Source organism: Sus scrofa, unplaced genomic scaffold (genome assembly GCF_000003025.6).
Source record: "Sus scrofa isolate TJ Tabasco breed Duroc unplaced genomic scaffold, Sscrofa11.1 Contig1206, whole genome shotgun sequence".
NCBI lineage: Eukaryota > Metazoa > Chordata > Mammalia > Artiodactyla > Suidae > Sus > Sus scrofa.
In genome coordinates, this window is record NW_018084833.1 from 1,604,541 (window position 1) to 1,630,524 (window position 25,984).

Below are 25,984 nucleotides of genomic sequence, written 5' to 3' on the forward strand. Positions count from 1 at the left end.
CCAGCCTGCACCACAGCCACAGCCACAGCCACAGCCACGCCAGATCCGAGCCGTGTCTGCGACCTACACCACAGCTCACAGCCATGTCGGATCCTTGACCCACTGAGCGAGGCCAGGGATCGAACCCGCAACCTCGTGGTTCCTAGTTGGAGTCGTTCACCACTGCGCCATGACGGGAGCGCCTGGATTTGGTTTGTTTAAAGGAACCTCGGTACTCCTCTCCGTTGGGGTTGTACCGTATCATCCTGAAGTTTACGGAAGAAAGTGGCAAACTCTGACTCTGGGCGGATCTGCCCCAGGGCCTGGTCCCCAGCAGGCCACACTCTGAGGATGCGTTTCTGTTTTTAAAGAGGTATTTAAAAAGGAAAAAGGGGAGTTCCCGTTGTGGCGCGGTGGTTAACGAATCCGACTAGGAACCATGAGCTGGTGGGTTCGATCACTGCCCTTGCTCAGTGGGTTAAGGATCCGGCGTTGCCGTGAGCTGTGGTGTAGGTCGCAGATGTGGCTCGGATCCCGCGTTGCTGTGGCTCTGGCGCAGGACAGTTGCTACAGCTCCGATTAGACCCCTAGCCTGGGAACGTCCATATGCCGCAGGAGTGGCCCTAGAAAAGGCAAAAAGACAAAAAAATGAAATGAAAAGGAAAAAGGCAAAAATGAAGGCTATGCCACAGCAGCCCCCCGATGTGGCCCAAACAGCTGAGAGACTTGGCCTCCGGCCCTTGGCCGTGACCCCCGTTCTGTAGGATCCGCTGTCGTGTCGTGTCGTGTTCTCAGGACTGGTGGTTTGTGTCTTTTCTGCGCTTGAGCCTTGCGTCAGTCTTGCCAGAGACTTTCCAACAGAGGAGTCTTTTCAGAGAGCCAGCTTTTGGGTTTTTCTCTGTTGTATTTTCAGTTGACCTTTGAAACGCATGGATCCACTTTAGAGAGCTTTTCCTCCCTAAGTACGACACCTGTAAATAAACGTGGGCTTCTTTGTCACGTACCTTCCTTGTTGATGTCTAGTGCGGGAAACTCCTACAGCAGCTGCAGTGCTTGCTATCACACGAGACACAGCGTGGACGGAGATGCCGATGGATGAGGCATCTTGGAGCAGACGGCGTAAGCCTGTACCATCCGGAAAAGCGGTCAGTGTATTGGCGCTTCCTTGTGACTTTTTAAATAACATTTTCTTTTCTCTGACGTAGTTTAAGAATACAGTGTAGAGGAGTGCCCATTGCGGCTCAGCAGTAACAAACCTGACTGGTATCCATGAGGACTCGGGTTCAATCCCTGGCCTCGCTCCGTGGGTTAAGGATCCAGCGTTGCCGTGAGCTGTGGTGTAGGCCAGCAGGTACAGAAAAAAAGGAATACGGTAAATAGAGTATAGGAGTTCCCATTGTGGGTTAAGAACCCAACTGGTATCCATGAGGATGCAGGTTTGATCCCTGACCTCGCTCAGTGAGTTAAGGATCCCGTGTTGCCACAAGCCACAACGCAGCTCACAGATGCGGCTTGGATCTGGCGTGGCTGTGGCTGTCGTGTAGGCCCACAGCTCTGGCTCCGATTTGACCCTTAGCCGGGGAACGTCCATATGCCACAGGTGCAGACCTAAAAAAAAAGACCCCCCCCAAAAAAAAGAATATAGTATAAGTAGGAGTTCCCTGGTGGCTCGCTGGAGAATCTGGCATTGTCACTACTGGGGCTCGGGTTCAGTCCCTGGCCTGGAGACTTCCACACGCCCCAAGCGCATCCAAAACAACAGCAATAGAAATACATACACATGCAAGCTATGTGTGAACCGACTGCATACGTGAGGCTTCTGCTCAGCAGCGGGCTCCTTGCTGACAGCCAAGTTGTGCGGGCGGCGAACGTTACCTGTAGAGTCTCAGCTGCCCAGGGGTCAGCCGCTCGCCCCCATCATTTAAGGGTCGCCTCTTCTTATATACATTTTCACTTCGGTTTCTTTCTCCTTCCTCTGAGCTAATCTGCTGTTCTTTTCCTGGTTTTTGTGATCGACTGATGTCTCAGCCTCTTAAATGCCCTTCGAGTTTCCCGGTCAGCTCTGCGTCATTCTTCCCAAGACAGTGGGATGTGTCGTATTTGCATTTTCACGTTGTTAAAAATATTTATTTTTTATTTTTTAAAAAAATATTTAAAAAAATATTTTTTCCTGGTGCTTTCGCGACTTTTTTTTTCCTTGACCCTTGGGTTATGTAGTGGTGTGTTACTTAAATTTCTAAACACATTTTGGGTTTCCTGGTCATCTTTTTGTTACACCTTCCAAGTTAAATCTCCCGTGGTCACAGAATATTCTCAGACCACCTCATTGCTCTGACATCTGTGGAAACTCACTGTGCCCCAACAGATGTTCTGTATGCAGGGAAAAAAAAAAGGCATTATTCAGCCTCATAAACTGCACCTGTAATTAACTCAAATCTTGCATACTCTTTCAGTTTTTTTAGGGCTGCACCCACAGCATATGGAGGTTCCCAGGCTAGGGGTCGAATGGGAGCTGCAGCTGCTGGTCTACACCACAGCCACAGCAACACCATATCCGAGCCGCATCTGGGACCTACACCACAGCTCACGGCAACGTGGGATCCTTAACCCACGGAGCGAGGCCAGGGATCGAACCCTCATCCTCGTGGACACGAGTCCGATGATTTCTGCTGCGCCACGACGGGAGCTCCCTGTTTTTATCTTCCTATGTTGGCTCAAGACATGGGGTGTTAAAATCTCCAAATATGGGGGTTCCCTTGTGGCACAGTGGATTCAGGATCTGGCGTCACTGCTGAGGCATGAGTCAGCCCTGGCCGGGGAACCTCCATGTGCCTCAGGCACAGCCAAAAAAAAAAAAAAAGAAAAGAAAAATCCGTGTATGTTTATAGATGCGGCATCTCTCCTCTTCGTTCTGCCGGGTAGTGCGGGGTTTTGATTCGGGTGCCTGTCGGTTGCACGGGGGTTTTTCATCCTTTGAACCGGCCCTCTTGTCGCCGTGGGATGCTCTGTGGCCCAGGAGAGCCTCTTGCTCCGAGGCCCGTCTGGTCGCACGTCGGCAGAGCTGCCTGGCCGCCTTCTGCCCCCTGTTCACCCACCACATCTCCTCCCCATCTTCAAACCTGCTCAAGATTAGCTCTTGAGTTTTGCTTTTGAATCCAGTCTTAACCTTTTTTGCTTTTCTCACGGCCGCTCCCAGGGCCGTTGCAGGCCAGAGCAGAGTCCCAGCTGCAGCTGCGGCATTGCCAGGTCCTTTGTTTTTTATTCGTTTTTATTTTTTATTTTATTTTTTGCTTTTTACGGCCATACCTAGAGCATATGGAGGTTCCCAGGCTAGGGGTCCAATCAGAGCTACAGCTGCCAGACGACGCCACAGCCACAGCAGCACCAGATCCGAGCCGCGTCTGCGACCTACACCACAGCTCACAGCAACGCCGGATCCTCAACCCACGGAGCGAGGCCAGGGATCGAACCCGCAACCTCATGGTTCCTAGTCGGATTCGTTAACCACCGCGCCACGACGGGAACTCCACGGCAGATCCTTTAACCCACTGCCACTGGGCTGGGCATCCAACCCTTGCCTCTGCAGCAACCCGAGCCGCTGCGGGCAGACTCTTAGCCCGCTGCACCACAGTGGGAACTCCGTCGCCGTCTTTAATGGGAATATTTGGTCCAGTACATTCCATGTGAGTTACGGTATCATGGGTTTCCTCTGCGATCTCAACGACGCTCCCTCCGATCATGTGGTTTCTCGATTTTCCCCTTTCCTTCAGGTTACTCAGGCGTTTTGTTCTGTTTATTGCCTTTCCACGCCTGTTGTAGGGCTGTGTCTTTTCCTCTGAAGGCTTAGGGATTTCACGCCGCGTCCTGGCTCCGACCTTCCTTCAGGGAGGCCCCCCCCCCCCCGCCCCAGTACACACACACACACAGGCCTCCATCACTTTAGCCTCCGTGGTACCCAGTCGTGCCAGGTGGGGGCATCTCAGTTCTGGGCCCCGGCCCGTGTGTCCTCGTCTGCCCCCGCGCCCAGCGCCAGGCCCGTCCTGTCTGATCAGCTTGGAATCCTCTGTGGTGGGCGCACCCGTGCACCCGCCACCCCTGCGTGCTCCCGAGCCACGCTTCGCCGCCGCCTGCGCGCTCCAGGTGACGCTCTTCTGCGCTCTGGCTTTTCCCTCTTTTCACTTCCGCGGCTTCGGTCTGGATCTTTTGCCCTGCGCCGTTTTCCAGTAGGTTCTCCAGTCTTCTCATCGGCTCTGCTGAACGTCCTCCGACCCGTCGTCTTTCTGGGACTCGATTGTTTTGGTCGATCCTGGAGAAATACCCCGTGGTGTTCCTTTCTGGCGCAGATGGACAAGAGATGTTGCAGAGGCCGCGTCTGTCTGTTTTCTGTTGCAGATCACCGAGCGTTCCGATCTCACTTTTTTGTAAACGGTGAGGGTTTTTTTTTTTTTTTTTAAATCATTTGGCTCTGTTTCTCAGCTGTCTGGTAATTTTGTATTGCATGCTGGACAGCGTGTGAAGGCACATGGTGGAAGCCCTAAGCGGGGTGGCGCCAAAGGCGTCCCAGGAGCTGTTTGAGGCTGCGCGTGAGGCCGTGGGTTTGTCCCGCAGTGGGGTGACCTCCTGGGGTGCCCCACTCCTCGGCCCCGGCTCTTCCGGGTCCCGGCTGACAGCGGGACATTCCCTGGAGCACCGCCGCCCCGTGTCTGTCCCGCACAGACGTGAGACGCCGCAGTCTTGACTTCAGTTGTATTTTCGTTTCTTGCCAGTAGTTTTTCAGCATCTGGTCTTGTGCGTGCACACACACACACACACACACACACACCCCGTTAGTGGGAAGCAAATACGTTGGGAGGATGTTGGGAAGTCACCCCCGTGCCAGCTGCTGGCGTGGCCCCCGAGTCCCTGCATGTACCTGATCCTACCACCTCCTCTGCTCAGTCCCAAAGCTGCCGCGCCCCCTCCTCAGCCTGGCCCCAAAGTCCAGGCAGCTTTTTGTCTTCTTTATTGGCCACCCTGCAGCCTGTGGGGCTCCTGGGCCAGAGGTCAGACCCGAGCCGCCGTTGTGACCTGTGCCACGGCTGCACCAGCACCCGATCCTTTCACCCGCTGCACCGGGCCAGGGCGCGAACCTGCACCCTGGCGCTGCAGAGACACCTCCGATCCCGTTGTGCCGCAGGGGGAGCTCCCAGGGAACTTTTTTTTTTTCTTTTTAGGTCTGCACCTGCCGCATGTGGACGTTCCCAGGCGTGGGGTCGAATTGGAGCTGCCGCTGTCGGTCTACACCACAGCTGCAGCAACACCAGATCTGAGCCACGTCTGTGATCTACACCACTGCTCACGGCAATGTTGGATCCTTAACCCACTGACTGGAGCCAGGGATCGAACCTGCATCCTCACGGATACTCCCCAGGCAACTTTTTTTTTAAACGCAGATTTATTTTTTAATTGAAATGGAGTTGATTTGTACTATCACGTTAGTGTCAAGTGTTGTACATAATGTATGACATCTGTTCTTTTTTCAGATTCTCTTCCTTTAAAGGGTAGTGCGCAGTGCTGACGCTGGTTCCCTGTGCCGTACAGTAGGTCCCTGTCAATGAGCTTTCAGGGTTGTTCTTGCCAATGGGGTCCGAGCAGTACTGGCCACTCCGTCATTCTCAGAGTGCGTCTCTGGGGTATTTTGCAGGCTAAATGCATTTATCTTTGTGTAGCTAGTATGTGCTCGTTATCTGAAAGAATCTAGGAAGATTGGAGTTCCTGTCGTGGCTCGGCGGTGAAGAATCCAACTGGGGTCCATGAGGATGCGGGTTCGATCCCTGGCCTCACGCAGTGGGTTAAGGATCCAGCGTGACCATGAGCTGTGGTGTAGGTCGCAGCCGCGGCTCCGATTTGACCCCTAGCCTGGGAACTTCCAGATGCCACGAGTGCAGCCCTGAAAAGCAAAAGAAGAATCTAGGAAGATCACACCATGCAAAGCTGCTCGGTGTGGCCTCACTGCCTCCGCTGGCTCTCAGAGGCGTCCCCAGAAGCCCCTCTGGGGCCCTGTCCAGGCCTGGCGCCTCAGGCCCGTGTCTTCCCCCGTGGCTCTGCCTGCAGCGTCCTGACCGTGGGCCCCGAGCCCAGCCGTGCGTCCCTTTCTGGTGCACGGGTCCTCCTCGCTCCGGGTCTCGTTCCTGTTTCCACCTTTAGTCGTCTTTCTCACCGGCTTGGACATTGGCTGCTGCTTATTCCTCCACGTGCCGTGATTCTCCCTGTGTGCCATCATGCCCCACGTGCCGTGATGCTCCCACGTGCCGTGATTCCCCACGTGCCGTGATTCCTTGGTCCCAGGGCTCATTGTGTCCTTGCGTTTTAGGCCCCAGAAATGGGGTACATCTTGTCATCTGTGGTGTCACGGCCACACTTCTGTCCTTTGGCATGTAAAAGGCAGAAGGACGACCACAGTGCCACCCCTGCCACTGGTGCCCCCCCTTCCCCTCCCGCCCGGGCGCCACCACACCTGCGGGACCACCTGGTGACAGGTCCTGGGACGCTGACGCAGTTGTGTTCACAGCGCGGCCCTTTCAGAACTGCCAGTCTGGTTGGCACTGAGCTGGCAGCTGTACGGGCGAGATCGTGCACCCATGGGTGTGTGTGTCGTGAGTGGGGTCTGCTCGGAGCTGGGGGGGCTGGAGAGTCCCCCACACAGAACAGCCCCGTCCACCCCCGGGGCCCCACAGCTACTCCCGGCGGCTCTGAGGTCACCCCACCCCTTCTGTTGGCCGTCCTGATCGCTCCACGTCCCCACGCCCGTGACTTTGGCGCGTGTTCTCCACACGGAGCCACCCACGAGGACACCGGCTCCTCCACGTGGCGCGGCCACCCTGGGATCCACCCAAGTTGTGCAACAATAGCACGTTCCTCCGTGTGGCTCCGTGGTGACCCGGCGTGTGGCTGGCACCCAGCCGTCCCTTCCCCTGACGTGGGGCGTCGGCTGCTTCCAGTCCGGGGCATTGGCGAACAGGGCTGAAGTGGGCATTTTCTGTCCGGGGTTTGGTGCAGCCAGTCCTTGCTTCTCTCTTCTTCTGGACAAATACCTGGAAGGGACCTACTGGCTCATCCGCTAAGCACCCGCTTCACGACACAACACACTGCCTGGTTTCCCGCGGGCTGGGCCAGTTTGCGTTCTCACCGCTGGGACGGGCGTTCCCGCGGCCCGGCATCCTCGCCGGCACGTGCAGTGCTTGGGGCTGAGCTGTAGAGCCCTGTCCTCATCCACGAGCAGAGCTCTCGCCACGTGGTGAGGTTTTTGGTTTTTTTTTTTTTTTTTTTGCTCGAGCCCACGGCCTGCAGAGGTTCCTGGGCCAGGGATCGAACTCGTGCCACACAGCTGTAACCAGAGCCACAGCAGGGACCACGCCACATCCTAACCTGCTGAGACACCAGGGAGGAAACTCCTCAGTGTGTGGGTTTTTTGTTTTTTGGGGTTTTTTTTTTTTGCTTTTTAGGGCCGCACCTGAGGCATATGGAGGTTCCCAGGCTCGGGGTCTACTCGGAGCTGTTGCTGCCGGCCTACACCACAGCCACAGCAACGCGGGATCCGAGCCACATCTGGGACCTACCCCACAGCTCACAGCAACACTGGATCCTTAACCCACGGAGCACGGCCAGGGATGGAACCCGCAACCTCGTGGATCCTAGGCAGATTCGTTTCTGCTGAGCCACGATGGAGACTCCCTCGGTGTGGTTTTAATTTGCATTTTTCTGATGGCTAATGACGTTGCGTGTCATTTCATGTGCGAATTTGCCGTCCGGCTGTTCTCTGGCGAAGTGTCCACTCAGGTCTCCTTCCCACCCTTAAAACCGGGTTATTCGTTTGCCTTCTGTTGAGTTTGGAGGGTCCGCCGCGGGTCTCCCGCACGCGGTCTGTGTCAGACGCGGGGCCTGTGGACCGTCCCCGGCGGCGGCGGGTGGTCTGCTCACCCTTCACGCACGGGAGCTCTCCGTTTTGGCGAAGCTCAGCTCATCTCTCGGGGCTTTGCGGGATCGTGCCTTCGGGGTCATGTCTGGGCTTTGCGCTGAACCCGAGAGCTCAGATTTTCTCCTCCGAGGGTTTGGGGGCGTGGGGGCGTGTGTGTGTGTGTCCCTGGGCGGGCACGAGGCCGAAAGCTTGGTCGTCGGGGTTTTATGTTTAGGTCCGCAGCCCGTCTGTGTGCGTCCCCATCTCGGGCGTGGGGTGCGGCGCAGGGACGTGTGGCTCCGGGTGACCCCGCCCCCGAGCTGGGCGTTGGGGAGCTGTCACTTCCCCCGGGGGCACCTGTGCCTCTTTGTCACGGATCAGCCGAACGCACCTGCGTGGGTCTGTCTCTGGGCCGTGAATGTGTGTCTGGCGGCCGCAGGCGCGGTGTCTGGCAGGAGTCCGAATCGGGCGGGGCGGGGCCGTGATTGTCTTTCCATCTGGTTTTCAGTTTATTTTGCTACATAATTAAGGACCTGGGGCTCATTTTCTTATTCTGCTGTCTTACCAAATGGCATGCAGTCCTGTGGCGTGGGTGTCACCTTCTCTGTCCCCTCCCTGCCCTGCCCAACCTCAGCTGGGCTCCCCTGCAGCCGCAGGGTGGCTCGGTCACCTGCTGGTGGCCGCACAACAGGGATGGGGCTCCCAGGGGTGGGGGCCGCCTGTGCGTCTCTGATGGGGACTCCCCAGGACACACTCTGCACGTGGGGTCAGGGACGCGGTTCCCCCCTTGGGGCCTCCCCACCCAGCAGCACCCTGAGGGCGGGTGTCTAGGTGGGTGTTCCCCAGGGAGAGGGCCCAGCGCCTCCTTCAGAGTCCCAGTCCCTGACCGGCAGGAGGCTGAGCAAGTTCAGGCCGAGACCAGCGTAGCCCTCCTGGTTTCCAGCCCTCCGTTCATTCTTCGTGTGTGTGTGTGTGTGTGTGTGTGTGTGTGTGTGTGTATGTGTGTCTTTTTAGGGCCGCACCCACAGCATATAGAGGTTCCCAGGCTAGGAGTCAAATCAGAGCTGCAGCTGCTGGCCTGCACCGCAGCCACAGCAACATGGGATCTGAGCCATGTCTGCAACCTACACCCCAGCTCACAGCAATGCCAGATCCTTAACCCCCTGAGCGGGGCCAGGGTTTGAACCTGCATCCTCAGGGATGCTAGTCGGGTTCATTACCACTGAGCCTCAACAGGAACTCCCCATTCATTCTTTAAAAAAACCCAAAAAACAAAAAACCAGGGGAGTTCCCATTGTGGTGCAGCAGAAACGGATCCGACTGGGAACCATGAGGAACCGGGTTCAATCCCTGGCCTCGCTCAGTGGGTTAAGGATCCGGCATTGCCGTGAGCTGTGGTGTAGGTCGCAGATGCAGCTTGGATCTGGTGTGGCTGTGGCTGTGGTGTAGGCCGGCCACTGCAGCTCTGATTAGACCCCTAGTCTGGGAATGTCCATATGCCACGGGTGTGGCCCTAAAAAAAAACCAAAAACCCAAAAAAAACAGGAGTCCTGTTGTGGATCAGCAGTTAGCGAACCTGACTAGCATCCCTGAGGACACAGGTTCGATCCCTGGCTTCGCTCAGTGGGTTAAGGCTCCGTCATTGCTGTGAGCTGTGGTCTAGCTCAGCAGCTATAGCTCTGATTCAACTCCTAGCCTGGGAACCTCCATATGCCTCAGGTGTGGCCCTAAAAAAAAAAAAAAAGACAAAAACAAGCAAACACCTTTTTCTCGTGGAAAAGTGCGCACAGGATTTGCTGGCGAAACCTCTCTCAGGTGCACCGCTCGCTGTTGTATAACCACTACCACCACCCGTCTGCAGGGCTTTGTTGTCAGACAGAGGCTCTGTCCCCATTAGACCCGCCCACGCGCGCCCCGTCCCACCCCCACGGCCACTTCCCGTCTCTGTGGGTTTGACGCCTCCAGGGCCTCAGGGTCTGGGTCTGTCCTTCCTCAGCCCAGGGTCTCTCCGCGGGTTGGGTGGAGGGGGGGCAGCAGGACCCCGAAGGCACAGCAGGGACCCTCTTGATCCCCAGCCAGAGCCTGGGTGGGGGGGCACCACTCGCCCAGTGGACACAGGTGCCTCCTCTCGGGCCCATAGGGTCCGAGGGAAGCTTCGCCTTTCTCGCTCGCCGATGCCCACCTGTCCAGGTGAGCTGCTGTTCCCGACAGTTCTGCCGAGACTTTTATGACTGTGACTCTCTCTGCAACCTGCAGAGCAGTCACTCACCCGCCGGGACAAACAGCTGATGGCTTTCATGTGCTTCTCTCCAAATCTCACGGCGCCTAAATATTTGGAGCCCGCGATCATGGAAACCAATGCTGCTGGTCAGGAACAGGGCCGGTGATGGCGCAGGGGCCCGTCCTGGGGCAGCAAGAGGCCACTGGGTCCCTCGGTGCTCAGGGGGACTTCGGTGTGACCCTCAGGGTCTCTGCCCACAGCCCACCTGGGGGCCTCCACCCCACCCCTTGCCATCAGGTGTGGGCTGACCCAGCCAAAGGCCACCAGGGATGCTCGCGGGGCACCATCACTGTGCCTGGTGCGAGGCGCTCCTGGGTCCGCAGAACCTCTTTGCAAGTCAGCCCCCCTCCCTAGAAGGAGGCGCAGTGGGTAATTTGGGGCTGGGGCGGGGCGGGGTGCGGGAAGCGGTTCGGAGCCCCCTTCCAGATGAGCCGCCGCTCTGTTTGGGGTATTTTTAGCTGGCGCGCTACCCGGCACATGGCACCGCAGAAATAGAAGAAGCTCTTTTGGTTGTTCTGGATCTGACAGTCTATGCTCTTGGGGAGCCGGGCTGGGGCCGGGGGGGCGTGCGGAGCGCAAACAACTTCTGCTGTTTGGAGAAGCGTCGCGGGACCAGGGGTTGTGGACGGGGATTATTCCTGCTGGTGAGCACTCTTTATGTAAATGCCAGGGCGCCAGCGTTGGCGCTCTGCTCGAGCCTGCGAGTCTACGCGTGTAATCACAGCAGGCTGGTGGGGGGAGCGGGTAATTATGTTTTAAAATACCATCCGGGTTGTTTTTCCTGCGCTCCCCGAGACCCTGGGTAATTCCGGGTTTGGAAGATTCTGACTGCTCTCCGCTGCTCTGCCCCCCACCCGCCCCCAGCCTTCCCCAAACCTGCCAGGTGGGAGGGGCTGCCCGACCCCAGGGTGACCCCAGCGTGGCGCCCCCCATCCCCCCCCACCCTGTTCCTGCTCTGGTCTGAGCTGCAGCCTCGCCCGGGGCTCTGCTGACTTGGGAGAACTCTGCCCTCGCCCTGGCATCCCCCACAGCTGGACCCAAAGCACAGCACGCCACCCTGTCCCGCGCATACTGGCGGGTGCCTCTCCAGGAAGGGCTGAGCCCCAAGGGGACAGGGTGGAGGGGTGGCCTGGGGTCCCTGGCGGGGGTTGGGGCTGACTCCAGAGCAGATGATTCCAGACCCTGGGTGGGGGAGGCTGGAGCAGCAGGTGGGTCTCAGCACCCCCAGCCTCCATCCTCAGAGCGGGGCTGATCGTCCGGCCTGCTCCCTGTGGTTTGGCGGACGCTGGGCCTCCTGGGCGGGGCGGCTCTGACGCTTCCCCACGCGAGTGTTGTGCGGAGACCACGTCTGACTAGTGCAGGGCCTGGGACTGGGGACCTTTCCCTGTCACCCCGCTCCTGAGGCTCCGCCCCGGCAGTCTCAGCATGGCCTCCAGGCTCTTCTCACGGCACCACCTGGCCTCCCCGTCTCCTGGGCTCAGGGGCTTCTGCTGAGCATTCCCATGACGCCTGAGGGTGTGTCACCGTGCACAAGGGTAGGACACTGGCAGCCCTGGGGGCCTGGTGCACCTGCCTCTGACCAGCTTGGAGCGGCCTCGGGACATCCCGACAGACCCGCCAGGGAGTGGCTGCCTGAGCCTGGGCAGAGCAGCCTCCAGCGCGGGGCGTGCGAGCCCTAAAACCCTCCACCCGGGGTCACAGGGCGGCTAACGAGAGCCGCCCTTCTCGGCAACGGAAAGCAACCTCCCGCAGGCGTCCGAGCAGCCCGGGGCCTTTCCAAGCTGCAGGCCCTGCCTGACTGGGTGGGTGACGGGGACGGGCCCTGGGGCCCCTACCTGCCGGCCCTGCTGCTCCCCCAGGTGTGATTTCTCGATGCCATCAGCTGCCGGGAGCAGGTGGCCCTCCCAGGATGACCTGGAATCATCCGTCTGCTGGGGACACGGATGAGGCAGCTGGTGCCCCTGCCATCTCTGTGGGCAGGGTGGCCTTGAGCGCGGGCCACACGGTGAAGAGAGCTAGATTGATGACCGCGTGCAAGCCCGAAGGGGGAGGCCGTGGGGGGTGGGGGCGCGGGTGGAGCCCCGCTCTGCAAGGGCCTCTCTGTGACCCTGCACGAGGGCGGGCAGGTGACACTGCGGCAGCGACTGCTGAAGCGGGAAAGCAAGGAGGGGACTTTGAGGGACTGAGGGGGGCAGCAGGGAAATGGGGGAGGCCCAGGGCTAGAACTGGGGGCCTGCTTAAAGGGTGTCGGGATGTGGAGCCCAGGGAGGCTGGGTGCTGTCCACTGGGGACCCCCACGTGGCTCCTGCCCTCACCCCACCCGGCTGCCTGTGGACCCCCTGGGCTGGGTACCTTCTGAGGGACGGGGCAGGCCCTCAGCGCCTGGTGTGTAGGTGCCCAGCAAGTGCCTGAGACTCGAGGCTCCAGGCCGGGGGTCATCGCAGTGCCCTGATGTGGTGCTTTCACTCACGGCGTGACATGGGGACATCAGAAGGGGCCTCCCACGCCCGCCAACCCCGCCGGCCCATCACAGCGCAGGTTCCTGCAAGCTCGGGGGTCCCTGATGTCCCGCCAGCAGTGGTTGGGCAGGGACAGTCCCCGCCGGCCCCGGGCCCTGCAGCCGTCCGCGGAGACTCCGTGCTGCCCTGGGTCGCCGCCTGGTGGTTCTGCTGGTGGATATTTACGGGGCCAGGAGGACGGGGCGCAGCCTCAGGGGAGCTCCCCTCCCACCGGAAAAGGGGGCTGCTTCGAGGGAGCAGACGGGGGCGGGGTGGGGTGATCAGTCCCCTCCCAGCCTTCACTCCCTGGCCACGGTGGCCGCCTCCGGCCAGGCTCTCCTCCACCCGCATCCCGCCCCGGGCCCAGCCCCAGCCCTCCCTCCTGCTTGCCCGGCGGGCCGTGTCCCTTGCCGCCTTCTCTGCGCTCTGGTTCACCTTCATCCTCCTGGATGGGCACTGCCTGTGGGCAGGCAAGCGGGCAGGAGGGGGGCCTTGCAGGGCGGGCGCGGAGCAGGCCTGGCCTGGGTGGGCAGGAGGGGCATTCTCCTGTGCCCCCGCGTGGGGCTCGGCCGGGACGCCCCCTGACCGACAGGTCCTGTCCCCGCAGTGCCGGAGAAGCCAGAGCCGGTGCCGCTGGAGAGCCGGTCCTGCGTCCTCATCCGCCGTGACCTTGTGGCCCTGCCCGCCAGCCTCATCAGCCAGATCGGGTACCGCTGCCACCCGAAGCTCTACTCCGAGGGCGACCCCGGCGAGAAGCTGGAGCTGGTGGCAGGTGAGACCGCGCCCCCGCCCCGACCCTTCACGCGGGTGCCCTTCCGTTTATTTTTTCTTCCAAGCTGTGAACAATGTGCTCATCACCAATCAGTCAAAAAAAAGAGAGAGCATCTTAAATTCCCTCTAATTTCCTCTTAGAAGAATGTGTCATTAAGAGGAGTTATTCAATTGAATTAATTTAGCATTTTAATTGAATCCCCCGGGCTGGTCGCGCTTCTGATTGGCGAGGCCTCCAGTCACGACTGGGTTTTAATTTAGGTCGTGGGCACAACCGAGTCCCATACGGTTTACTAGCCCCCCAAGCCCCGCCCCGGCTCCCCAAGTGTCCAGTCGCCCCGATCGAGAGGTAGTGGCCAGAGGTTCCGAGCAGCAGCTCCCTGTCAGAAGTGGACTCATTTCTCCTGTAAAAGCAAACGGCGCTGTGGGGTCCGCAGCCCGTCCGGGCCGGTGCCTGTCGGAAATGCCTTCTCAGTGTAGACATCCACTCGGCCTCGTGGCTTCTCGTAGATTTTTAAGGCTGTTCAGCGGGCAGATAGGAGTTCATGGGCTCAGCACCCTGGCCGGTGGACACCCAGCCCCTCCTCACCCTCCAGAATCTTCCCTGAGTTCACCACAGGGTCTGGAGCTCAGGCCAGCCGGGGACACGGGCCCCCCGCCACCTTTCCTGCGAGCCACCAAGACCGCCCTCCTGTCCAGTTCCCCACCTGCTGCTCCCAGGAGCATCGCGGGATCTTTCCACCTGAGCCGCCCCGCTGCTGGACCCACGCCCCAGCGGGCAGCCTCGCCTTTGGCAGCAGAGCAGCCAGGCGGTGCTGGCTGGGCTGGGCAGGCCTGGGTGGGGTGGAGGTGGCCCAGGCCATGCCCAGAGCCCCCGACCCTGCCAGCCCTCGCTGTTCCGAGGGGGTCCCGGCTCCTCTGTTCAGCGAGTGTCAGGGTTGGGCTGTGACAGATCCTGGGAGCGGGCATGGCCCCCGGGGTGGCCTGTTGGTCAGTGTTTGGGGTTGGGGGCATTTGAGCTGGCCACCTTCCCTAACCAGACCCCGCTGGGCCCCAGGCCGCCTGCGAAGCCCCCTTTTCCAGATCTCCCCACAGCCAGGGGGCTGTCCCGTGCAGCTCAGGGTGACCCGCTCTGCTGTTGGGTTTGAGGCCCTCAGGGGTGGCCGGCCTGTCACGGCCAGGGACCATCAGGCCACGCCCATTAGACACCCCCAGGGGTCTCCATCCAGCGTCGGCCACGTGCTTCCTAACCGGTGGCCACTGCTTCTCCAGACACCTGGCCCCTGGTGGGTGGGGCCAAGGCACTCAGCCAGGGTCGGCCCAGAAGCTGGAGGCGAAGCCTTCACGGGTCCTTCCAGCTGCCCCCCTCCAGGAAAGGACCCCCGCCTTGTCCTTGTCTCCCAATAAGAAGATTTCTGCGTGTCTGTGAAAAGTCAGATCACAGGGAGAGGCCCAAACGAGCAGAGCCCCTGCAGGGCCTGATGCCTGTACGTCCAGGGCGCTTCCTGTGCCCAGGGGTTCTCCACAGCGGTTGCTCTGGCCGGGCCAGCTGAATGTTGCATAAGCTCCTTTTTCCACGGGCAACGTCCGTTGTCAGCAGCGGCCTCCCCAGGGCTCCAGGGGGTCCGAGCCTGCTGTCGGCCCCGCCCTCTTTGGCACAAGCCCCAGTGGGGCCCCAGGCCTTGCCTCTGCCCTGGGCTGGCTCTTCCCTGCCTGCCCCGGAGCGGCCAGGGCTGGCCGCCGTGAATCCGCCGTTGCAGCTCCCCGTCCGGCCTGCAGCTCAGTGCTCCTTGGGAAGGAAGTGAGAGCGAGACGCGAGTTTCCCAAACCCAGACCCCGGCAGTTCCAGGACTCCCGTGCGGCTGGGAGGGCAGTCTGGGGACAGACTGCCTCGCCCTGGTGGCAGGGTCTCCGCATGGTGTGGAGGCCCTTGGGGTCGCAGGCCTGGAGGGGGGGTCTGCTCTCAGGAGGCGCGGAGGCCTCCAGGCTGCCCTTCGCCCCGGGTCCCCGCGTCGGGCCCGCAGCCCTGGGGAGGTTGTGGCCCCGGGGCCGGGCCGAGGGCCTCACTCCCCCGTCTGGCGGCCACAGGCTCTGGCGTCTACATCACGCGCGGCCAGCTGATGAACTGCCACCTCTGCGCGGGGGTCAAGCACAAGGTTCTGCTGCGGCGGCTCCTCGCCACCTTCTTCGACAGGTAGGCGCCCTTTGGCGCGGGCGGCGAGCCCCCTGGAATCCCCGCTGGACGGGGCCGTGTCATCAGGGCGCACACCTTCCCAACGTCATGCGGGGCGTCGGCCCAAGGCCGGACCTGAGGCTGGGGGGGCTCGGGGACCGCCCAGAACCACTGACCCCACGCCGGCCCCTGGGAAATACACCGCAGTCCAGGGCGTGTGGGCGGGGCCCCCGTTCCCGCGTGTCACCGCCCTTCCCGTCCCCCCGCCAGGAACACGCTGGCCAACAGCTGCGGCACCGGCATCCGCTCGTCCACCAGTGACCCGAGCCGCAAACCGCTGGACAGCCGCGTCCTGAACGCTGTGAAACGTAAGAGGGGGGCTGGGGTCAGCGGGGGGCGGGGGCGCGGCGCCGGAGCCCAGGAGCCCCAGGGCCCGTGCGGATGGCAGCCTGGGAAAGGCGGCTTGTCCCCGGGAGAAAAGAGCAGCCCGAGGGAGCCCGGTCTCGAGGTGTTAGCGCTCTTGGTAGCTTTCCAAGCGTGATGAATTCAGCTGCGAAACTATTTTAATATGTGAAATAGATCTAATTTTCCTTTTTGAACAAAACCCCTTATTTACATGTTGGGGTTATTTTGAGCCCTTGCCATCTGCTCGGCCCGCTTCTGCCTCCCGCTCCTGGGCGCGTGGGGGTGGAGCCCAGTCCGTCTCCGTGGCAGACCGCCGCCCCCATCCCGCACCCGCCCCCAACGGGGAGGGAGCCGCCGGTGCCCGGCTCGGGCCAGACGGGCCACGAGCACACCCTCCCGTGGCTGTCGGCGCACAAAACTCCGTCTTAGTTTTCTTGCTTCAAAAATCGCTCTCGTGAAGCTAATTCTGTTTCAGAGCAGAGAGCAGCCTTTGCAGCCGCTAAGTGCCTCCCAGAGCACGGGGTGCCGGCAGGGCCCTGGCAAAGGTGCTGGGAGAGGTGCGGCCGTGGCCGCCCTGGGATGGGGCTCCTGGTGGGGGGGCCGCGGGAGCCGCCTGCAGGTTCCATGCTGTTGGGAGTGCTGGGTCTCGTGGCTCCTGGCGGAGAAGGGAGACGAGGGTGCTTGTAACTGGGAAGGCCGCCCGGGGGCGGGGCTGCGGCAGGTGTTGGCCGGCTCCCTCCTCCTCCAGCCCTTTGATCAGGCCCCAGAGGCCCGAGCCTCACAGCTGGGTGGGTCCCCGGGCCCTGCCCTGATTCCCGCTCGCCAGGGTGGGGATGCCCTCAGGCTCGTCTAACCAGGCCCCCCGTGTGCAAGCTGGGTGGGGAAGTGAGGCCTGGAGATGGGGGCCTGCCCGAGGCCACGCAGCCAGCCGGGGTCAGGAAGGCCGGAGCCCCCGGCCTCTGTGCTCAGGCTTAGGTCCACAGCCTAGCATCTCGTCTGCTCTGACGGCCCCTCCCCTGAATGTTCCAGCCAGACAGTGTCCCAATGGAGCAGGGCAGGCCTCCAGACCCCGGCAGCAAGGAGGGTGAGCCCTGGCCTCCCGTCGACCCAGGAGAGGCCTGGGTGGCCGGAGGGGCGCGAGGCGGAGGGCCCCCGCCTGCCCCCGGGGCCCCGCAGTGGCCGCTCCGGCACAGAGCGCTCTGCCCGCCGGCTGGTCCGGGCACCTCAGACCCGCGGCCCCGTGGGAGGCGGAGGGTCGGCCTCGAGGGAGTCCCCGAGCGGGCGGCCGCTCACGGGCCGGGCGCCCTGTCCTTGCAGTGTACTGTCAGAACTTCGCCCCCAGCTTCAAGGAGAGCGAGATGAATGTGATCGCCGCGGACATGTGCACCAACGCCCGCCGGGTCCGCAAGCGCTGGCTGCCCAAGATCAAGTCCATGCTGCCCGAGGGCGTGGAGATGTACCGCACGGTCATGGGCTCCTCGGCCGCCAGCGCGTCCCTGGACCCCGAGTTCCCGGCCGCCACCGCGCAGGTGTTCGAGCAGCGCATCTACGCCGAGCGGCGGGGCGACGCCGCCACCATCGTGGCGCTGAGAACTGACGCCGTGAATGTCGACCTGGGCACCTCCGCCAACCCCGCCTTCGAAGCCGGCGAGGAGGCGAACGGGGCCGGCTCGGTCATCCAGGAGGTGGCCGCGCCCGAGCCGCTGCCCGCCGACGGCCAGAGCCCCCCGCAGCCCTTCGAGCAGGGCAGCGCCAGCACCAGCCGGCCCGCGACCCCGGCTGCGGCGAGAAGACAGGAGGGCCCGTTCCCAGGGACCTTGTAGGAGCCGAAGCGGGTCCTGAAGCTGCTTGCATGCGTTACTAATACAGACAAATGTGATCAAGCCACTTACCTACTGAACTGCTACTGTTGCCTGAAAAAAATGTGATTTTTATTCTGCTTGTATTTAAAATTTATGAAGGAAACAAATGCATTCGTTATACTGTAAACGATTAGGCCACTGGCGACCTAGTTGCGAGAAGAGGTCCCGCGGCTCCTTTTTGATATTCGAGAGGTTCGTCTCCAAAGCCCCAGCTTTCCTCCCCCTTGGGGGGGGGGTGGGCAGGAGGCCGCCGACCTGGTGCCCTGCCCTGCCGGCCTCCCGCCCCCGCCCCTCCACCCGGGGGAAGCCAGGGGCCTGGGGTGAGGGGCATGCGTCTCGGGACCCTCGTTCCTCACCTGGGGGGACCCCACCCCTCGGGGCCACGGGCCAGGGCTGGGCCCCCGGGGGCCAAACTCCCCTTGTTTTCCCTTCTTCCGGAGACTCGGGGGTCAGGCCTGCCGGGTCCGCCGTGTCTGTGGGGTGTGAGTGTGTGCGGAGCGTGTGAGTGTGTGTGAGCGAGCGTGTGCAGGGAGCAGGTGACGGCACGGGGACCGGCCCGCCGGCCGGCCGCCGTGGGTGGAGAGTGCCCTTGGCTGTATCTGTTTTCCTTCCCGGCACCTGTGGGACCTGGCCGACCCCACGGACCCTCGGTCCACCTGGGACCCAGCGCCTGGGCCGCCACCGCCGCCGCCGCCGAGCCCCCGCTGGCTCCCACCTGGCCGCCCGCCATCCCGTGGGGAGGGGCTACAGCCCCTGGTGCAGCCACGCAGCCCTCAGCCACGTTGGGTTTGTGTTTGTTTGTTTATGCGTTTTCGTCTTAATTCAGATCTATTTCATGTATGAAACCATATCTGGTTTGGAAACTTTCAGACCCAAAAGAGCAAAAAAAATTAGGGAGGATGGGGTGTCCCTGCCCCAACCCGCTCTGGCTTGGGGGTGGGCCCCTCCGGACACCATGGCCCCCAGGCCTCCGGGCCAGGTCCCGCGCGCCTCCCAGGGCTGAGAAAGGGGTGCAGGCTGGCGCTGGCGCAGGGTCCCCTGTGGGTGCACCGAGCCTTGGGCTGTCTCGCTCCGAGGCTGCAAGTGGTGGCCAGGGGCACAAGCCGGAGCTGGGGCGGTTTGCAGGTGCCGAGCTTCTGGAATGCAGAGGGGGCGGGCCGTGGAAGCTGTTGGTTTGAGGCTGGAATGCTCACTGTGAAGTTCAGTTGCTGTTCTGAGGGGGAGGGGCACAGGCTGTCCCAAGTGCTCGGGTCCAGTTGTCCGGGGGCCGGGGGCCGCCTGCCTCCCCCTCCCCCTCGCCAGGCAGCAGGGCTTCAGGCCCGTCCTGCTGACCGCAGCCCTTGGGAGGAGACCTTGGGCAGTAGTGGGGGGGCTCCTTCCAGCCAGGCCCTCCAGAGAGCTCTGATGGTTGCCCGACCTGGGTTGGGGGGCCCTGGGCGGGCACGCGGGGGCTAATCTCAGCCCCTCTACCCACCCCCACCGTGCCTCCCCAAGGGCAGGGAGGGCCAAGCCCTGTGGTCCCAGCCCAGGGGCTGCAGCTCCTTCCTGCTGGAGCTTGGAGCCCACCACCTGGCCCAGAGGGGGGCCCCCTCCGTCTGAGGCCCCGAGGGGGCTGGAGCTGGCAGGGGCCTGGGCCCTCAGGGCGCTGCGGGGTGGCACTGGGGGTGGGGAGGCAGGCCCGTCGCCTCCCTCTGGAGCCCCCCCATCCCCCCCCACGTTTGCACCTGCACCTTCATTCATCACTGGGGACCTTCGGGAGCCGGCCGCCCACCCGTCCCGCTGTGGGCAGAGGGCTCGCCCTCCCTCTCTCCCCCCTCCAAAGTGGGCACGGGCCCCCCCCACCCCCGCGCCGAGGCCGGGACGGGGAGGGGCGCCTCCGGGCCGGCGGCCTCCCGGCAAAGGCCTGACCGCCGCTCGGGCTAGCACAATGTCCCGTGACCTCTGTCCTTTGGTTGTCTCTGTCGCTGTCTGTTGTGTTGTTCCGGGTGTGGAAGGCAAGAGCTGTGGGTGGAACTTTAATCATAGTCAAATGTGAATGGCTTCTGAGCTCTCCCTGCGCCCTGGGCGGGCCAGGCCGAGCGTTTTGCACTAATGTGACCCGCGGGGACGCGGGTCGGGAGCGGTGGCGGACGGGCACGGCTGATGATTGTACCTGCCGGGGCGCGCCCTCCGTGCCCGGCGCGATCCGCGGGGCGGCGGCGGCGGCGGCGGGCCCGGCGCGGAGGGGCCCTCCAGAGTGCCTTAGCATCTTTTGACCATTTTCCCCAAGGAAAACCAGTTAGGAGAACCGGACCCTCCCCTCCTCTGTTTACAAGACGACTAACCCTGTCCTGTGGGTGTGATCCTGACGGACCCTGACCCGTAGACCGAGACAAGCCACTCAGTATTTATGAAATGTCTGCACCTTTATCCCTAAGCTTGACTAGTAGCAATACGCATATACTCGTAGTGTCCACATAGAGCTAATCCTATCAGCGCCTTTCAAGGAGGGAAGGACTGGGCCGGGTCCCAGCGGCCGCGGCGGGCGGCGGGCCTGGGCTCAGCAGCCGCCCGCCCTCGCCTGCCCCCCCAGCGGGACCGTCCAGGAGAAGGTCCAGGAGAAGGGACCGGAGGTGTGACAGATCCTGTGAGCTCGGGGGGGCCGCCCGCCTGGCCGGCGCGCCTCTGTACTTGAATCCTGTCTTGCACTGTGTCTGGTCTCGCCCAGAGTTCTCTGTGACTGCTTGACCTTGCACTTGACGGACTGTGCTACCTTGCCCCTGAAGGCGGACCAGAGGCCGGGGGAGAGGCCCTGGGGTGGGCAGCCTGCCGGCCTGCCCGGCCGCCAGGGCCGGCGTGTTTCTCCTCTGTGTTTAGAGGGAGGGGGCAGAGGCTCAGCCTGGGAGGGGCCTGCTCTGCGCCCGGCCCAGCGCTGCCCTGGCGGCACCCGATGGCCGGAACGTTCCAGCACTGGCCCAGTGCCTGCCACCCCAGCCGTTGACTGCTTAGGTGCCCCTCAAACGGGTTATTTTTAGGGAAATAGCTTGCTACAAGTAGAAAAAGGCCTCTGGCCCGTTCACCAACCGAGAACTCCGAGAAAACCTGCTTTTTTGCCTCTGCAGCGGTAAATCCTCAACGCAGAATGGAGAGTGCATAGCTGTCTTGAGCTTTAACTACTGTTTCCGAACGTTGCTGCTGCGGGAATTTGTCACTCTGTCAGCCAGCCAGCCCCGGGCGAGCGTGTCACCCGCTGGCGGCCGGAGAGCGCGGGGGCTCGGTACAAGATGTTTCTGACATGGCAAGGGTTTCTGGTTTTTGTTTGTGTGTGTGTTTGTTTTGTTTCGCTGGAAAAAAAAAATGAAAAGAAAAATTATGCAGAATCTATAACACATTCAGATTGGACAACCTGCTTGAATTCTGATCAATCGCTTCATTGTTAGCGTTTCGCACATGATTGTAATTTTTATGTCAAAAGAAGCCAAAACTTGCAATACTATTTTTAGCAGACAAAAAAAAAAAAAAAAGAACTAAGTATAAAATGTACACATATTTTTGACTTGAACATTTGGATGTTACTGGTGCAAAGAGACCATTCATCCTTTGGATGGAATGTTTGGGAAAAAGAGACTTTTGAAAAGGACATGTGGTTGCAAAGAGTGCGTGGAGGGTGCGGAGTACTGTAACTCGCGACTGTTAAAAATAAATAAATAAACACGTTGTCCTGGGCTGCGTATAAAGGAGGCTTGTTTCTCAGTGACACTGAGTTCCATTTCAGCCACACAAGAGGCTAGCTTTTTTTTCTTTTTCTTTTTTTTTTTCTTTTTTTTTTTGAAGAAGGAGGAAACCTCTGACCGTTCCTCCTGTGCCGCCTCCTTTCTGCGCTGCTGCTCGGCAGCATCCAGACTGTCGCTTTGTAGCCACGCTGACACCACGCCGTAGCATAACTCAGACGACAGAACGTCCGCCTGCGACCAGGACCCTGAGGGCTGTGAGCCCCGTCAGGAGGTGGAAATCCGTTACAGACAAAAGGATGTGATCCTTCACTGTAAAGCGCTTTGTAAAATTCACATTTACAGAATAATAAAGTCAGTTCAAACCCAGGCTGCCTGCACTCTGCTTGGCCACTGTGGGCTGTTGGGGGGGCAGGGTGGCGCTTCGAGGACCCAGGAGCCCTGGGTGAGGGAAGGGACCATCCCCAGGCTTGTGGCCCACTTCCCGCCCCCTTCCCCGCAGTATCCTCAAAGGGACGGGGCCGGCAGGCACCATGTCCCGGGCGGGGGGTGTCTGGGGAGGGCCCTGAGCTCCAGGTGAACTGGGGGGGAGGCCTACTTTTTATTGTCTGCAAAGGGTATACCCACCTTATGGGGCTCACCTGCCTGCCACCTGCCAGGTGTGCAGCTGCCTCCATCCCCTCCCCTCCCCTCCCCTCCCCCCACCTCCTCTTGGGCCAGGTCTGCCCCCAGGTGGATGGAGAGGGAATTGCAGGTGGGCAGAGCCGGGGGTGGGGAATCTCAGATTCAGGCTGCCTGCCTTCCCACGAGGGCTTTTCTGGGCCCCCAGGACCCCCGACAGACCAGGCTTTGCATCAGTGTGTCCCATGGACGTGGGTCAGTTGTCGGGCCCCCACACTGACACCTGGGTGGCAGGCTCCTCGCTTCCCTCCTGTCCTGCGACGGTCTTGTCCAGAGGGCCACCCCTGACCTGCTTCTAAGCACCCGGCCTCACCTCTTTCCTGGGCTCCGTTGCCCCTGCTCTGCCCAAGCTCGTGATGGACTCAGTCGCTCGTTTGTGCGTCTTGCCTCCCCGGAGGGCAGGGGTCTGCAGGACGGCTTCATGTGACACCTCCCGAAGGGGACCCCCCGCAGTCATGGTGCAGACACGGGGTCTAAAACAGGTGGAAGTGGTTTCCAGATGGCAGCTGCCCTGGTTCGGAGCCGCTGGGACCCTCCCCCTCCTGCAGGGGCCGAAGCACACAGCGCCCCCCGGGCAGGCCAGGAACAGCCAGGGAGCCAGAGTCCATCCCACCGCCAAGCCCTGCGGGGCGAGAGCTCCCGGTCCTGTTTCAGAGCAGCGCGGCCTGTGCAGGCCCCTTCCCCTTCCTGCCGGGGCCTCGAAGCTGCTGGGTGGGTGCCCTCTGGTCACCCTCCTGGGATGGCGGAGACTCCCAATCTCTGGGCCACAGGCTGCGCCCCTGGAAAGGCCTGTACAGCCCCACCGTAAGCCCCCAAATGTCCCCACTCAGGCAGGCCCGGAGCTGGGCCCGTGGGCTGGACAGCTGTGGCCCATGGGCTGGGGCTCGGCTCTGACCCAGACCTGCTGGTTCCTCTGGGCCCAGCCCCTCTCCCCGGGCCAGCCTCTGGGTTCCTAGGACGAGGGATCGGGGCACCTGCCCGCGTGGCTCTGTCCCCAGGCCTCCGTCCTTCAGCCGGCCTCCCTGCCCTTGCAGCCTCCACAGAAACTGGCTGAGGCATCAGAAGCTTCGCGTCCCCCCTTTGTCCTGTTCTGGGAGGGGGTGCAGAGTCAGCAGGACCCAGAGGCTCTGCCGGAGCCCTTTGTCCTCCGAACAAAGAGTCAGAGCCGGGTGGGGGTGGGGTCGAGGCCGAAGAGGCCGAGCCAGGGCCTGGCTGGCGCAGCGATGTCCGGGGCCGTGTCCACTCCCGACTGTGACAGTGTCCGAGTGGTGTGTCCCTCGCCCCCCCGGAAGGGCACTGCGGCTCCCCTTATGGGGAGACAGGCTGCTGGATGGGCTCACTGACGGCCGAGCACCCCGTGCAGGTGCCAGAACAGCCCCGCTGGGGGTGGGTCCCAACTCTGCCGTTGGTCAGGAGGCCTGGGTGTGTCAGTGACGCTCTGTGTTGCACCCTCCCATCAGGAGGCTGGCAGGGGCAGCACAGGCACCAGTGAAGGAAGGCCAGCAGGGCGGGCAGGAGAAGCCGAGGGCCCGGGGTTGAGCGGGCAGAGGAGGAGGGATGGTGCCCGCCCTCTGCGCTGCCCTGGGGCACCCAGCGCCCAGACCTTTTGGCCACCCCGGGGCCCTACACAGGTCTGGGAGCACAGGGTGGGGGGGGGGTGAGCAGAAGGTGGATCTGGTGACGTGGTGTTCGCAGGACTCCCACTGTGACAGAGTCAGGGGTTCAGACCATGAGGCCATCACCTCCCTTGGGCCCCTGGTTTCTTGGACCCCCCCCTAGGGTGTCTGGAGCTGGGAGGGGCCGAGGAGCCAATAGGGGTGCGGTGGTAACATCCGGGTCGCCCCAGTGGAAACGCAGCCACAAGAGCAGGGCAGGACGGGGACCCCCGCCTGGGTCTGTCCTTCTGGGGGTGGCCTGCAGGAGGGGCCCAGCCACAGTGGAGGCTGAGGGAGGCTGTTCTGGGGAGGCTGGGGTGGGAAGGCTTCCCTAGATCCGAGGTCCTGCCCAGCGTCCCCTCTAGGAGCCGGGCTCAGCTGCAGGTTTGTGACCAGGGTGGGGACCCGCAGTGGGCCATGTTCTGGCCCAAGAAGTGACAGCAGCCCTGGGGTCTTGTCCCAACGCCCACTCTGGCCTCGGGATGCAGGCCTCGCTGAGCAGAGACGCAGCAGCAAGGAAGCCGGTCCCAGCCTCCTGGGACTGTAATTGACTAACAGCTCCAGACACTCGGCGGGGAGACGGATGGCGCATGGCCTCCTGGGGAGGGTGCGGGTTTCCGGGAAATCAGCCTGATTCTCCCCGGTGGTGTTCAAAGCAGTTCCCCTGGGCAGAATTCCCTGGGCAGCCTCCCCACCCCCGACCAGGCAGCGATGGGGGACTTGACCTCCAAAGGCCTGGGGTCTGGATCTGCTTCCTGAGCCGTCTCCATCCAGTGCCCCCTCCCTCCGCCTGTGGTTCTGGCAGGTAGAGCTCTTCCTGCCTGCACCTGGCGGGCACAGTACTTCCAGCCCGCGGACCTGGGCACAGCTCGTGATGGGCAGAGCTCTTCCTGACCAGTGGGGTCCAAGGGCTTTAGGCTCATGGCTCTCCCTGCAAATGGGCCCATTCCTTCTTCCCTGGCTTTGCCCCCACCCCCCAAGCCCCAGTCGCCCACCCCAGGGATGCCCCACCGAAGACTCTCTTTCTGGTTTGCTTTGTTTGGTTTTGTTATTCGACTGCACTCATGGCCAAAGTTCCTGGGCCAGAGATCAAACCTGCAGCACAGCAGCAACCCAAGCCACAACAGTGACAGTCCTGGAGCCTTAACCTGCTAGCCACCAGGGAGCTCACGGAGAACTCTGGACAGGAGGAGACAGAGTCGGTCCAGCTTGGGGCCAGTGCTCTGAGAGGGGCTCATGCCTGCCTGCCCAGCTCTGGATCTCTGCTTTGCCCCAGGGTTGCTGGAGCCTTCAAGCTGGTGACAAGGGGCTCTGTGGGGCTCTAATTGGGCAGGTGGTTTTGCCTGGTCACCCAGAGAAGAGGCAGGTGTGGCTCGTGTTCACAGCAGCACCATTCCCAAGAGCCAGGGGGTGGAAGCAACCCAGGTGACTGCTTGGACAAACTGGACTCGGAACCTCCACACGCACCCCCAGGTGCACGTGGAGACAGAGGCGTTGATGGGCCCCCCAAAGGCAAGCCGGCCTGACCACAGCCCTACAACCCCGTGGAAATAGCAGAGACTCCCAGCCCCACACAGGGTTGACGAGGGGTGTCAGCCCAGGCCGACCAAGTGTGGGCCTTGAGTACCAGACCTGGATTCGAGCCCTCGGCCCGGCAGAGCCACCAACCTGCTGGGGGCAGGGGCTCCTCACTGCACCAAGTGGCTGAGGGACACCCCAAGCCCCTCCCTTTGCAGAAGCCTCCCTCCAGGCAGCCCAGGCAGGCAGGTGGGTGTGGAGGGTGGGTAGAGCCTGGTGCCACCAGGGCCCTGAGCCCCATTCCTCAGTGCCCAGGCATTTTCACTTCAGGGCCACACGCTGGCCCCGCCCAGTCTGCTCCTGGAGTCCTACCCCGTCCCCCCGGGGGTCTCCCTGTGCCCGCCCCCTCCCCTAATGCCCCCCTCAACTGCATCTTTATTCACCCAGCAGTCCCCCCTTCCTCTGTGGGAGCCAGCCTGCCACAGTGGGAGGCACCCCAGACTGCGTGCAGAACA

The 25,984-nt window shown here is 61.9% G+C and overlaps 1 protein-coding gene and 1 long non-coding RNA gene across 4 annotated transcripts in view; one reads left to right on the forward strand and one right to left on the reverse strand.

Annotated features, from left to right (window-relative positions):
• The window catches only part of NACC2 (NACC family member 2), a 68,630-nt gene extending 47,222 nt beyond the window's left edge, over positions 1–21,408 (forward strand). For all 3 annotated transcript variants that reach the window (XM_021081253.1, XM_021081251.1, XM_021081252.1), the window contains exons 3-6: positions 13,302–13,466; positions 15,554–15,659; positions 15,909–16,006; positions 17,361–21,408. In XM_021081253.1, coding sequence (XP_020936912.1) covers positions 13,302–13,466; positions 15,554–15,659; positions 15,909–16,006; positions 17,361–17,866 — 875 coding nt within the window. In that variant the 3' untranslated portion in view covers positions 17,867–21,408. The remainder of the gene's footprint in view (positions 1–13,301; positions 13,467–15,553; positions 15,660–15,908; positions 16,007–17,360) is intronic.
• Positions 21,409–21,691: 283 nt separating this feature from the next.
• On the reverse strand, positions 21,692–23,566 carry LOC110258092. The gene is made up of 2 exons (XR_002340981.1): positions 23,271–23,566; positions 21,692–22,769 (listed from the first exon to the last, which is right to left on the reverse strand). It is a non-coding gene; the product is annotated as an uncharacterized LOC110258092 (long non-coding RNA).
• Between the last annotated feature and the right edge of the window lie 2,418 nt (positions 23,567–25,984).